Source organism: Fulmarus glacialis, unplaced genomic scaffold, assembly GCF_000690835.1.
Source record: "Fulmarus glacialis isolate BGI_N327 unplaced genomic scaffold, ASM69083v1 scaffold35167, whole genome shotgun sequence".
NCBI lineage: Eukaryota > Metazoa > Chordata > Aves > Procellariiformes > Procellariidae > Fulmarus > Fulmarus glacialis.
The window spans coordinates 1-13637 of record NW_009225688.1 but is presented as its reverse complement, the minus strand read 5'-3'; the positions used below and the strand labels follow the sequence as shown (position 1 = coordinate 13637).

At 46.5% G+C, this 13637-nt stretch overlaps 1 protein-coding gene across 1 annotated transcript; it reads right to left on the bottom strand.

Moving 5' to 3' along the window:
• Nucleotides 1-364: 364 nt before the first annotated feature.
• Nucleotides 365-12587, bottom strand: LOC104070345 (heat shock factor protein 4-like; the record flags this gene model as incomplete). The annotated part of the gene is made up of 7 exons (XM_009582561.1): nucleotides 365-470; nucleotides 2510-2725; nucleotides 4613-4737; nucleotides 5513-5612; nucleotides 8504-8568; nucleotides 10026-10101; nucleotides 12463-12587. Coding segments are annotated over 7 exons (813 nt in total), but the record flags the coding sequence as incomplete, so codon positions are not given.
• Between the last annotated feature and the right edge of the window lie 1050 nt (nucleotides 12588-13637).

Sequence of the window (13637 nt, the reverse complement as noted above, 5' to 3'; positions counted from 1 at the left end):
TTCCAACCTTAATGATTCTATGATTGTAAACCTATTTTATGTACATGCATTAGGTCTCATGATGGTGTCTTTACCAAATGCACTGTGTTTTGTGCTCCAAGAAGTTCAAATATGCATATTTTCAGAAGAAATGTAAAAAAGCATCATTTAAAGTCTGAAATCCTGCCAGTTGCTCTAAGCAGGTCAAAACAAGAGCTGTGACTCTCTTGGCAGCACATGACAGATAAAGTGCCACAGAAGAATAAGCAGCATGGTCTATCTGATTTACAGCCCAAAGGTACCGCTGTGAACTTCACAACCGTTTCCCGCAGCCGCCCCGGCGGAGGCCCCGACACTCACATCGGGGGGCCCCCCCGACACTCACATCCAAGAGGCTGGCGGGCTCCAGGCCGTACTGCTGGCTCCTCAGCAGCAGCTGCAGCCCTTCCAAGCTCCAGTCGGTGCCCTCCAACGGGTCTGAAATATCTGTTCTGAGAAAAGACAAGGGGACATATTGCCACGAATGAGACTTGCATAGATACATATAGAAAGCAGGCGTGAGCAGCCTTCCGATGTGAGGTTTATGCTTAAATCTCATTTTGAAAACCAAGAGCCCGCTGTCAGCCTGGGTTTATGCCATTGCACTTGGATTAATCCCAGAAGTACAACCCAGCAGAGCACAGAGAGGACTGGGCTGATTGTAAAATGAGTGAGACGACTCCTCTCCTGGGTGACGCGTGTGGTTTGGGGATGGATACTCTGTGCACATCTCCTCAAGTCTGGGAAAATTAAAACTTTCCTTAGAGAAAATCCTTCTAGAGAGGCACCTGGGATCCAGAATGGGCTGCATTCCCATCCTCCTGGGTCCGAGATGGCCAAATTACTATTAATTAATGGCTTTTAAAGGAGTGACTTTTACCTGCAGGCATTCAGCAGGTTGCTTTGAGAGAAATTCAGGAGAAATTCAGCTAAAGGAGCAAATGTGAGGCCCTGCTGGGTTTAACCCCCCCAAAAGCTATAAAAATTTCTCTTCAAATCCAGAGTCTTTAAGAGAGGATGGTTTTATTTCTAACAAAATGTTTTTAAGTAGCCAGTGGGGTTCAGGAGGAATTTGGTTCTCTGTAAGGACCCAAAGGAAAGTTTCTGATAACTCTATTGAGTGTGGGCTTTTTCCCCCCAGGTCATCCTCACATTGCTGCAGTTACCATGAAGAATGAATTCTGCAGTTAACTTCTGCTTCATCCACCAAGCTGCAACCACGCTTTCCTCCTGCTGGTGACGTCTGCTGTACACTCATCCATGACATTGGTGTGGTTGGGATTTCAGTCCCACAGCTCCAAAGATTGCTCACCCATATCGCCCTGTGTCTGAGCCTAATGACACTGTCCTAATCCCCCTTGCACGAGAACATCATTCTCTGGGTGACCGTCATGTACAGGATACTTGCGTGACCTGGCTTCAAAATAATGAAACTCCATCCCTTTGTATCAGACTTCTGCACTCAGTGAACACAAACTCCCAACTCTCCATCCCTGTGAGCGACCTCATTTGCTATTTCATGATTTTAAGGCATGATTTTATACCCTTTTAGAAAGCCTTGCTTTGGACCGCCTAGCATTTTACTGAGCCCCTCCAGTTCAAGGAGACGAGCACAGCAATGCAGCCAAGTTTTGTGGGTTTTCACTCTTCGTCAGAGATGGGGAAGCCGAGATCTCTTGCCGTGTCAGCTCCCCAGAAGCATGCAGCCCATGTGATGGTGCCAAAGTGACTGGCTGTCCCCTGAAGACAGACCTAGCACTGACTCAGGAAAGTCACCTTGAAAGGAGACAGGAGGAGATGCAAAGGGAGAACAGACTAAAGAGAAAAGTCTGTTTGACTTCACAGCACAGGAGAGGAAAAGAAAGGGGGCAAATTATTTCCTTCTCAAGCCCAAGCCTGGGCCTGATAAATGCTTTGATGCCTTATCAAATATATCAAATATATGCCCTACTTAGTGCAGAGGTTATGGTGATGATTGACTGTCATCTTCCATCACTGTCTGCATATTGGCACACAAGTGACACCTTATTCACTGCACCGAAACACCAGTGACAAATATTCCCTTAAGACTTTATGTAACTGAAGACTCAACAAAACAAATGACAGAGGGCACACAAGCTACTGGAGGTGTAGTGCGGTCCAGTGGCCTGCCAGTCTGCAGACATGGATGCTGCTCTGGGCTCCAGCTTCCACTCGGACCTTGGGCAAATCCCTCTCACTGCAGAAAGCCTCTTCCCATTCCTATGACTCTGATGTAACTGCTCTGACAGCTCTTCCTCTGTTGGGTCCCTCAAGCAAGTCATCCACAGACCCTCTGCCCCTGTGAACTGTCTCCTGGGCTTCAAGGGTCCTCTAAGCAGGTGCCACAGGTACAGGATGGAGCTCACCAGGCTGCATTAGGCAACTTAAAGCCAGCCTCCCTTTCCCCCCGGCTAATCGAAGAGAGGGCCATGAAACACGCAGGGCCACAGCTCTCCCTCGCTCCCCTCACCTGTCCAGCAATGCCCTTCTGCCTCTTCTCTCGGACGGTTGTGAGGTCCCTGTGCCACAGCTCCCTTTGCCTTCCAGAACAGACTGAACCATGGCGACTGGGAGCACAGGGGGCTCAGAGCAAGCCCGGCAGCCTGGCAGCGGGACATCAGGTTCGGCGGCGGCTTTCACTCCAGGGCTGACTGGCTCTTCCTTGATCAGCATGAGGCACTTCTCTCTGTATCAGAGACAAGAGTTAGCACCACACACACATCTGCTCCACAAAGGCCTCGTGCTACTCGTGCTACAAAGGGCGACAGCATGAGGGCTTGCCTCCACCCCTCATCAAACTGCCCACAGAGTCTTTCCATTCCCCTGGATGGGCAAAAGAAACCAGCAACCTTGGTTTTTTTTCAGCAAGCTCCAGAAACATACTCAGCTGGAATATCTTCACTCACTTCATCAGTCACGGCTATAACGAATTTGCCCCATTCGACTGTTTTGCAAATATGGAAAATACTACACTTCCCTGTGTTGATCATTCCTCAGATGAGTGTTAGGCTTGAGACAGGTTAAAGGGTCAGTAGGCTAGAGAGGTTCCCCTGAAAAAGAAAAATCTCCACCCTAGAGACAGGAATGGGATCAGCACCTTCCGTGCTGGAGTTAGGATTGGACCAGCAAGCACTCTAGAGATCCCAATGACACAGGTCGGGATCTTGTGGCCCTGCAGGATTTGGAACAGAACCTATCAAGATCTGACAGGCCCAGTCAGATATTTTACTTGTTTGGAAGCAGAGGTTTGCCTTTTTCCAGTGGGAGAGGCACTCCACATTATTCGTAGACGGACATATGACGTTGAAGTTTTGAACAGTAGCATTTTGTATGTAAAAATCTACTCTGTACTACTTACAGGAGACTTTACAGCTCTCTATGAAACTGCACAACAGGAGCCAAAGTGACAAAGGCACGTAGATCAACAGGCACAGGGCATGGGAAGCCATACTGAAAAAATATTATCTTATACCACTTACAGACTAGCTTTGCTGCAAGACAACACATGAGCATGTCACACATACAGGATGGTATGTGACACTACAAAGCCTTCGTTGGCATTCCTTTCAGATCATCTTCTCATCTTGTGAATCCTAAACTCCCACCAGAAGCTCATGTTGATTTAGGAAGCACCACACTCCTGAACTCATTAGGGCCGTGGCTGGCTCAGCTTCTCGAGTCATGTAGACACAGCATAGATCAGAGGCCACCAGATGGCACTCAGTAATTAGTAGAAATAAGCAACTAAACTTGAAGGTTATATTAAAATTTTTCTGCTTTAGAAATGGTTTCCAGTTTGTGGGGGGGGTTTTGTTTTGTTTTTGGTTTGTTTGTTTCTTTTTTTTTTGTCTGGAGCTCTTTACATGCTTCTAGCTAATTTTATGGTTATGGTTTCAATTATTAGGCAGATTTACAGGCCATTTCTAGAGTGTAACTGCCTTGCCTCTATGCCTGAGAAACTGTTTCCATGATTCATCTGTCTACTTACTTTCCACTGACATAGTTGTAGCTATTCTGCTACTAGCCCTAAATACACTGCATGTCTGTGGCAGGAAGAGATAAGCATTAAAATACCTCTGCATTCTTAAGTTACTGGGACCTTTTCACAGAAAAGTTGTCAAACATCGGAAGTTGTTGTGATGCAACCTTTCTGTTCTCATTAGAAAGATGTACAGTTTGATTCTGTTTCTTCTTTGTCAAAGCCAAAAGGAAACTTCCTTTCTCTCTGTCTCTCTCAACAAACGCAAGTATCTCATTATTTGATAAAGTCTGAGACAGCCCCTGTCTTGAGAACAAAATATAAAGAAGCATGGAATACTTCTCAAAGAGGTGAGTGGAAGTACTCAGCATGAAACTCATTACTTTGTTTCAAAAGTTATGCTGCTGTTATCCCTCCCTAATTCTGAAAATCTGACCCACATTGCAAACTGGAGAAAAATATTCCAGCCCACCATCTCTATAGAGAATGTGAATCAGACAGAAACTTTGGTAGAACTACAGCCAGGAAACCCTGTTTTGAAGTTATGCAGGTCCATACCTGACTCTCCCTGTTTTTAATCACAAATGTGTTTACCTGTCATTTTCAGGAGGGGATTGCATATTTATTATGTTGGATGGTGATGCTTCAGTAACATCAGATATGATGGGTCCTCCAGCAATTGCAGGGCTGTTTAAGCAAGAGGCAGGTTCTGTCGATGGCTAAGAGGAAAGCAAAAATTGTATAGATTTAACCTCCTGAGGACCAGAAAAAGTCCAAAGCCCTATCTGAGATAGGTAGAGTTTACTCACTGTGCCCTTGAGACCTCCTTGTATGGAAACCAAGAAAACTTTTACCTACTATGCAACCTTATAATTTCCTCTGGTCTTTCCTCCAACCACACAGAGGTGCTGATGTAAAATAAGCACCGTCACTGTAGTGTCAGCTACTGAGAGGTTTTACCGTGTCTGACATTTTGCCTAGACTGCTTGGCTTCCTCTGGAGGAAGAGATCCAAGAGAGCCCCACTGGGGAGCATGGGTCTCTCATGCCAGCTCAAGTATTTTAACTGCATGACATGTGTCACGTGTCTGGTGTCTGCTCTGGTGGGTTAGGGTGGTGGGGATCCCTCAGCAACCGCAAAAATCTGGCTCTGGTCAGAAAGATCATAGTACCCTCTTCTAGAACATGCTGCTTCCTCTCTGCCCTTGAAGTGAGCCAGGCTGGAGTAACACCACGGAGAATTTGGTGTGCGGGGTCTGCCTTTCCCTCCCACAACCCATGGCCTCCCACATGAACACGACAGCACAAGCACATGCAAGCATGCACCCCTCCCTGGAACAGGGGAGCTGAAGAAATAATAAAAGTCAGCTTTACAAACCTCTTCTCTTCTTCACTGCCAAGCTCTTGCCAAACTACTTACTCTGTAATCCGTATTATTGCTTCAAACATTTTTCCCCCCTGGCCAAAGAAATCCCAGAGGCTGACGTAAACCTACCGACTGTATGAAATAGGCATCATGGAGGGGGTCCGTAGACAAATGCCGGCTGAACTTGGACACTTGCGGAGCTGAGATCCCGTTGTCAAGCATCAGAGGTCTGCAAAGAAACAGGTTTGTCTTCCCAGCCCATACTCACTGGTTCGTGGTTTCTCATACAAGAAATGTCTCTCAGCCAAGGGTTGGTTTCCCATGGGTAGTCTGTTTTGCCTCAGCTGTAAGGTACTTTCTTGTCCAGTGTTACGGACAAGGAAGGGAAATAACAGTTTTGGAGGAGGTCACCATTAACAAAGGGCATTAGCCTGGGTTTTCTAGATCTTATTGGAAAGATGCAAGTAAAATAACAAATTCAATTCATATTTTGAATTGAACAAATTCAATTCGTATTTTCTTCTAATTGCTAGTGGTTCCAAGCTCTGGGCTGGATCCTCAGCTTGTTTAACTGGAGGTAATAACGCTGAAGTTATCAGTGCAACACTGGAATCTGGCCTTGTTACCAGCTCCCTCGTGCCCAGGGCCTCTTTGGCAAAACTACATCTCCTTACATACCACTGCATAAAAGGAACCCCTGCCACCCACTAAGTAAGTAAACAGGGGGAGACACAAAGCAAAGCAGAGCCTAAACTCATTGCATACAGGCTTTTAAAAAATGACTGCAGGCTTTTACAGATGGCCACTGACAACACGAAGTGGGTCTGCATGCTGGGTCCTGTAGCAGGAGTGGTTTATGTTTAAGTAAATGGTTGAAACCAAGAGAAAATGAGAAGGAGCCTCAAAACGGCACTGCCTTTCCATCATGAAACTTCCTGGCTGGCAGTCCTTGGTTTTGTGATACAGTCCCAGAGAAGCTGGGAACTGGTATATTTTGCTACACACCCACTATTGTTTAATGCTGTGATGATCCTATAAAACTGCCTACCAAATCCCTCTTCTCCCACTGTCCCACAGTCAGGAGAAGCATCTTCAGTGTTCATTTAGAAGACAGTGACTTGGCTGAGGACACCAGGGCAAGCCAACAGTTTTTTCCACAGTAATGTCTAACAGGCTCAGCAAAAGATAATTTCTAGCTCCCTTCATCCTACAGACACTGGAGCTGGATATGTTGGGAGAAATTATGGGTTTGCTCAGACTTCAATGAGATCCCAGAGTGAAGGGCATTATACAGCAGGACACAGTGACCATGGGTGCTTGAGATCTCAGTGTTGTCTAACAGCTTGTTTAACAGCCTTTTTCTATTCTGTGATTTTAACTAAAGACACGGAAGAAAAAAGAACATTTGAATCACCCTGACATGGACCTTGTTATGGCATAAGCTACCCTTCAGTACACACTGAGATATCGTAGCCAGCCCTGCGACAATTACAAATTTTTAAGTGTCCTGCTCTCTGCTCCGGGAGCCACAAATGAACCTCCCCATCCAACATTTCTAATCAAAGTAACTTTGGCATCTCACCCACCTAACAGCCTCCCAGGTCAGACATGCTTGCGGGACCTACAGCCGTGCCCATCCTGTCCAAACCTGGCCAGAGCGCCCAGTCAGCACTCGGGTCTGCGCCAACAGTTGCTCCAGGCTGTACACTATGCTTTCCTGCACTCACTTAAAAGACAGGCAGGAAAACAAAACTCTGAAAGATTAAAACATTAGAAGTGCAGATATAGATACAAGAGCTGAGGTTCCTTGAACACAGACCTTTGTGTTTCCAAGGAAGCAGAAACTCGAGTTAACATGCACAATACTGTGCAAGCTGGGTTGTATCAGTGTGATCCCCTCTTCATCAGGAGGCCGACACAGTTGCTGTGCAGATAGTTCTGTGCTCTTCTGCCCCTTTCAGCACAGTTCCTCACTAATGATTTGCTTTTTTCAAAAAGCAGTAGTCTAAGACAACATTTCTTGGGCTGCAAGTCTTTTACAGGGAGGGCATGGCCCTGACTGTAGAAATTAGAGATCAGATCTGGCATCTCGTTTCTCTGCTTCCCCACTCCACTGGAGGAAAATTTTCCCACTCATGAACCTCAGTGACTCAGAGCAGCTGATATCCTCCCCTCGAGCCCTCTTCTTTGCTACCATTCTCCGTGCAGTATTTATCCCTTCTAAGAGGCTCAGTAGAGGGGGTAGGCAGAGGTAAGAGCACCCAGCTTGCTTATACAGATTATGGGCTCCTTCCTTCAATCCTGTGTTTCCTTTACAGTCCTCACAAGAAGAGTCAGCCAAGAACAAGGACATTGACTTCAAGAAAATAAACCCCCTTGAGCAACCATTCCTGGGAAGTCCAGCTCCTTTCTCTGAGGCATGGAGAAGGTTCTGAGTCACCAAAGGCCACGAGGTAATACAGGTGGGAACTGGAGGCAGGTCCCTGCCCTCAGCCTGAGCCCCAAAGGCAAATTCCTCTTAGTAGCCCCTCTCCCCTCTTTAGATCACAAGCACCACAGAGCAAGAAATGCATGGCTGCTCTCCTGGAAGGCACTAAGCTTCCTAATTCAACCTCCTCTCTTCACTTGCCCTGAAGAGCTTATTTATGACTCTAAAGATACCCCTAGCTAAAACCTTTCTCCACCTTTCTCTCTGTAAGGCCTGCAGGTTGCATGCCACCAAACCTGTGTCAGATACACACCCCACTCAGTGACTGTGGGTCAAACTCAAGGTGTCTGTGGGCTGGCTGGGCCCAGCCCTGCTCCCACTGATGACAAGTGGCAAAACCGGAACCTGTAGGACCAGCAGCGGGGTCCTGCCCTTTACCCTCCCACTAGTTAGCGATCCCATCTCGCTCTGTATTCCCCAAATAAAGGTCACGAGCTGACACGGTGCTTCTCTAAAGACCACTGAATGGGGCATGTCAGCAGGTCTGACTCGGCAATTCAGCCCATTCATTTCCCATCACCATGGTGCCCTGGTCCGGTGACTGCCTGCCTGGGCGAGCTGAGCTTGTGCTTTTAGTGAGGGGGCAGCATTATGCACCCGTGAGCGTGTGCGCACCACACAAGGGTACTTACAGCTTCCTCTTTATCCCAGTGCTGCTAGGGCTTGATTGGAGCTGGCCAAACAGAAACTGAATCAGCTGTCAGGAGATATCAAAATCCAGTGTTAATCAGCAGAGTGATTCAGCACTCCCTGCTCTCGCAGCCATTCTTACCCCACACGTTCCTCCCTCCCTCCACCACCCCAAAGCTGGGAGAAGCCATGAGATATGGGAGCCAAATTGCGTGAGACATCAGAGCCCAAAACCAAACTAAGCTTTCCAAGAACTCAAACGACCTGCCCAGCTTTCAAGAAACACAGCCAGGTGCCTGCTTTGTGCGAAGGCTGCTAGATGCACGTGCTCAGCACTTTCTCTCTCCAGTGCTGTGTATGCAGAACTCCAGCTAGCCCTATTAGACTCAGGAATCTGCCTGTGAAGTACACATGCAAACATTCCTAGGCCTGGGGTTAGACTTGGCCTCCGTAAAAGTCTTTAGAGACCTTTATAAGAGGCTCTACAAAGTGTGACAAAGACTTTGCAAGTGAAAGAGGCAACCCCCTAGGAGAGACCCTGGATGGAGGTCTTAGCTCTTTCAGATGAGTTTTTCAGCCCTGTGAAATTCAATGTTGATATAACAGGACACGAAAAAGGATGCAGAATGGCTTTGGAGAGGAATCACCTAGCAACATATTCCCAGGTCAGCTTGAGCCTAATGCTCTGCTTTGACCTCCAAACAAAGAGAGCATTATTATTATATACCGCAGCTGTCTCTTACTCATTGCTCAATACAACAAAATAGAGTTGCATAAATGCCTCTACAGTGAGTGGTCCAGCCTCAGAGCTGGAGGAAGGTTTGATAGCCTCCTGCATTTCTCTCCAGTCCTATGACTCTGAGATGCCATGTGAGGTCAGAACATGGCTCTCAGGGGGGACTGGGGAATGTGACATGCTCAGTCACGTCGGCACCGTCTGGGAATCACTGGAGAGGCCTTTTCCAGTACTGGTCATGCTAGATTTTAAGGGAGATGGCTCCGCAGTGCTCCTTCAGTCTAAAAGGTTGTACAGCAATTCCTCAACTATACCAGTAACACCAGAAAATGCTACAGTTGCTGGAGGTCCCCACTGGGGAACGGCTAGCCAATTCTGCTGCCTGCAGCTTCAGTGCTGGCAGGAGGGGGCGGCTTAAGAGGAAGCCCAAAGGCATCGGTACAACCAGAACACAGCCAACACAGGGCAATTAATTAGTGAGAGTTGTGCTCTCTTGGTCAGGACTTCGACAGAAAAGTGGTTTCTAACATCACAGCAAGGACTGACAGGGAAATTAAAATCTTTTGCTCGAGGGCATAATCTATGCTTCGTTAATGACCACTTTCCATCATCAAAGATGATGGAAACATCAAAAATGTTCAAAAGAACATCACACAATTTGAAAGAGAGGGAAAATAAATGTACTGCAATATCAGAGTGTGGAGAAGATTATGGGACAAGGAAAAAAAAATCAGAGGAGGACATACACCATGCAGTACAAGTGAGTTTGGAGTTTATATGACCACTACCTTGTTGATCACTTTCTGCTGCTGTGAGTGGTTCTGCCGGAGAGAAACAACCTCCCGCCAAAGAACTTCATTTTGCCTGAAAGTGAAAGAGAAACTTGCCGTGAGCACAGAAACATCCCCACAGCCCATGGTGCTGCCGTGATGCACAGCAGACCCAGTCGTGCAAAGTCTGTCTCACTTTGGGGCTCTTGCAGCGCTTGGCTCTTTTCAGGTGTCCCAAACAGGGTCACACAATTGCTTTCCTTGTTTTTCCTTGACCTCAAAAAAACTACAGACCAAAGCATGGAGGAAAAACAAATAAAGAGAAGCCAACATCTATAGGGGAGCGTATTTCTATAGGACACCTATTTCTATAGGACATCTATAGGACACGTACTTAGTTTTTGTGGAACATTTGGGCCAAACTCAGAATTTCAGCAGGGCCTGATTTGTGACTTTGAATAATTTGGATCACCAAGACTGTTCCTTCTGCGGGAGCCAAGAAAGCCCAACCTCTCCACAACTGCCCCTGAAGACCAAGAGATCCTAGGGACGGAGGTCCTATGTATTCTGCCTGCTGAAACCTCATACGCGTGGTGGTACAAAGGCACGTTTGGGAGCGACTGAAGCAGCTAAAGAGATGCTTCTGTATCCGAGAGCCTTGAACTAGGAGGACTGTAATGACTTCATTAGTGGGAGTTACTGATTTCATCCAGCACAGACCTGTGTCTAGCTTGCAATTGCATCAAGTATACTTATTTTCTGTCTGTAAATATAGCACACAGGGGAGTTACAGGCTTCCTTGAACAGTCAGCCCCAGAAAGTGGGATGAGGAGGTGCAGAGTTTCTTTGCTGTGCTGCCTCCAAATCTGGATGCCAGCCAAGTCCTTGCTGAAAAAGGTTTTTCCAGTCAATTTATCTCCAGAGTATATGGATGTACCAAAACCGACAGGCCAGCAAAACCTATCATACAGGTGAAATTTAGAAATCCTTTTGCTACATATCCCTTAGGTGGTTTTAGTCTTTCTAGTGTGGATTGATGCTAGAACTGGGAATATAAAGTGCAGGGCTCGAAAGAGCACAGCAGCTGCCCTGGTACAGCAGCTTCTACAGCGAGAATCTCTGCGGTGAACTTTCTGCACCGGTACTGACAGGCTTTTCAGCAAAGCAGCTTTCCTTAGTCTGACAGCTGGCACTGGAGTTATGTCCTAATGGGTCCAGTGTGAATTTCTTAACATGGTTTCAGCCTGAGATTTCTGGTCTGTCTTAGTTTATAAAAATTGTATTATTTTAATCAGTTGAATGCAATTTTGCCTTTTGCCAGATGGAGGAAGGGAGCAAGCAAATAAAAAGGGAGAATAAACTAAAAGCAAAGCCAAATCATCAATACTGGAATTCCTTAAAAATTAAATAAGATACAAGCCTAGAAGCTCTTTCATTGCCACTGTACCTGGATTTCATGATTCCATGCATGTGCTAAGTGTGGGAGTCATTAAAATTTGAGGAAGGATAAAAACATTTATCTGTTGCAAATAAGGGGCTGGGCTGCAATGAAGTTTCACAGTATCTGGTGTTCTCTCAAGGCCCAGGATGCCAGTGTCCTCTGGTAATGCAGGAATATCAGCTTTCATTATAAAAGAAGTTTTTAGGTCTTATTGTTTAAAAAGCACTTGAAAAAAATCTAAGTTTTCTGTAAGGATTAAAATTCTGGAGGCAAATAAAAACCTCTCCAAGTATGTGATTTATAAAACCGTATCCATTTACTAAATTCCTAGTGACCATGTCTGACTGAGAAAATCCCAGTGTCTCAGACAGCTGGAGGTCAGGTGGCCACGTGTAAGAAGCATTGCATATGCTTGTTTTGCTCTTATACAACAATTTTGGCCATGTCAGAAGACAGAATCTTCAGAGAGATGGACTAAACACTCCAGCAGTTCTTGTGTTCTTATATACTTGAGGCCAGTCATATCTTTTGGAGGTCGGGAATGACAGAGAGAGATTTTTCATTTTTTTGATAGCTGGAGTGGGCACCACCACATTTCTGCCAAGGACTCTTCTAGGTGTTGAGAAAGAGTTACATCTCTTTTTACCATCATTTCTATCTGGAGGAAATACAGTTAATGTGAGCTAAGTCCCTAGGTTATACACATACTTCCTGCATGGCCCCCCCTGTGCTTTCCTCATCTGTAAAGGGAAAATATAGATGAAGAGAATATGGCCACCCTTCACAGAAAACAGAGCGGCTGAGCATTAATTCATTTTGTAGATCATGGGGTCTGCATAGAATCCTACATGTTATTGTCTCACCAGATCTAGTCCCTATGACTAGTCCCCGGCTCAGCGTGTGCTCCCTGGGAGGGAGGTGTGTAAGGCTCCTCCTTTCAAACATTCCCCCAGGATCAACAACTCTCGAGAAGCAAATGCCCGTAAGAAGCAGCCTGAGTAGGATTCAACTCACTGCTTCATGTCCTGCACTTGACACTCCATGTTCTCTTGCTGACTTCTCAGTATCTGTACCTCGTATAGCAACCTGCTGAGGTCCTCCTGGCGCATCTTGGTCTCCTCACTTTTCACTACCGACACCTGAGGAGGAAAAATCAAAGGTGGATTTTACCAACACAAGAAGGGCATGGGCAGACAGAGTCATTGCTGTGGTTCAGGTGCAGGACTTCCACCAGCCGGGTTCTGACGCGCAGAAATATTGGGGCAGGCGATGCGTGCACAAGAGTCTGAACTATCCTTAGGGTATTACTGCAAGGGTCAAAGGGATAAAATAGAGCAAAGAGCCGGAAAAATGGGTCTGTTGGCAGTAGGACATTCTCCACTAGAGTGGGGACTTGCTTCAAATCAGCTGGGGGGAAGGTATTTTGAGGAACAGGGCAGAATTGAACTAGGTATTTGATTAATTCTTTCTACTTTAACTACAGAGAGACCAAATCCAGCCTCATGTTTTACAGGAATGAGCCTGAGGAACTGCTTTAAACTGATATATTACACTTGGATTTCCAGAAGGCTTTTGCTGAAGTCTCTTTTCTGAAGTCAATATGCTAATTCAGTAAGAGAACAGCCCTTTTTGGGCATCAATAACAGGTTAAAAGATAGCAAACAGAAGGTAGGAGTAGGTTATTGCTTCTATAATAACAGGAGATGACTGTTGGGAGACCCAGCAGGAGTTATGCTGCACTTATCTAGAAAAGAGGGTTAACGATTCAAAAGCAGAGCGGTGTGAAGCAAGCCTGGCCACGCAGCACTACACGAAGGTCTCGTGATACTGAGTGACGGAGCAAAAAAACACAGACAAAACTCTGATGGAAGCCAAGCCCTGCACCGCCGAAGACCCCCGCCCCAACCGTACGTGTATCTGGAGAGGACAGAAATCCAGCACACAGGGTGTTGGAGTTATGCTGAGCGGTCTGTAGCATGGCAGCCCGTGGTCTGAAAGCAAAGAGGCATTTTAGGAGTTATCAAGAGAGGAATGCAGCTGTGGTAGAAGCCCTCACAATGACCATGGAGGGCTGTTCTGGTCAATCCGCCCCAAAAAAGGGACATGGGAGGATTAGAAAGGCCCAGGGCAGAGAGCCACGGCGGCAGGCACGGAAGGGCTCCTGCCTGGGGGGGAACAAGGCGTTTCCC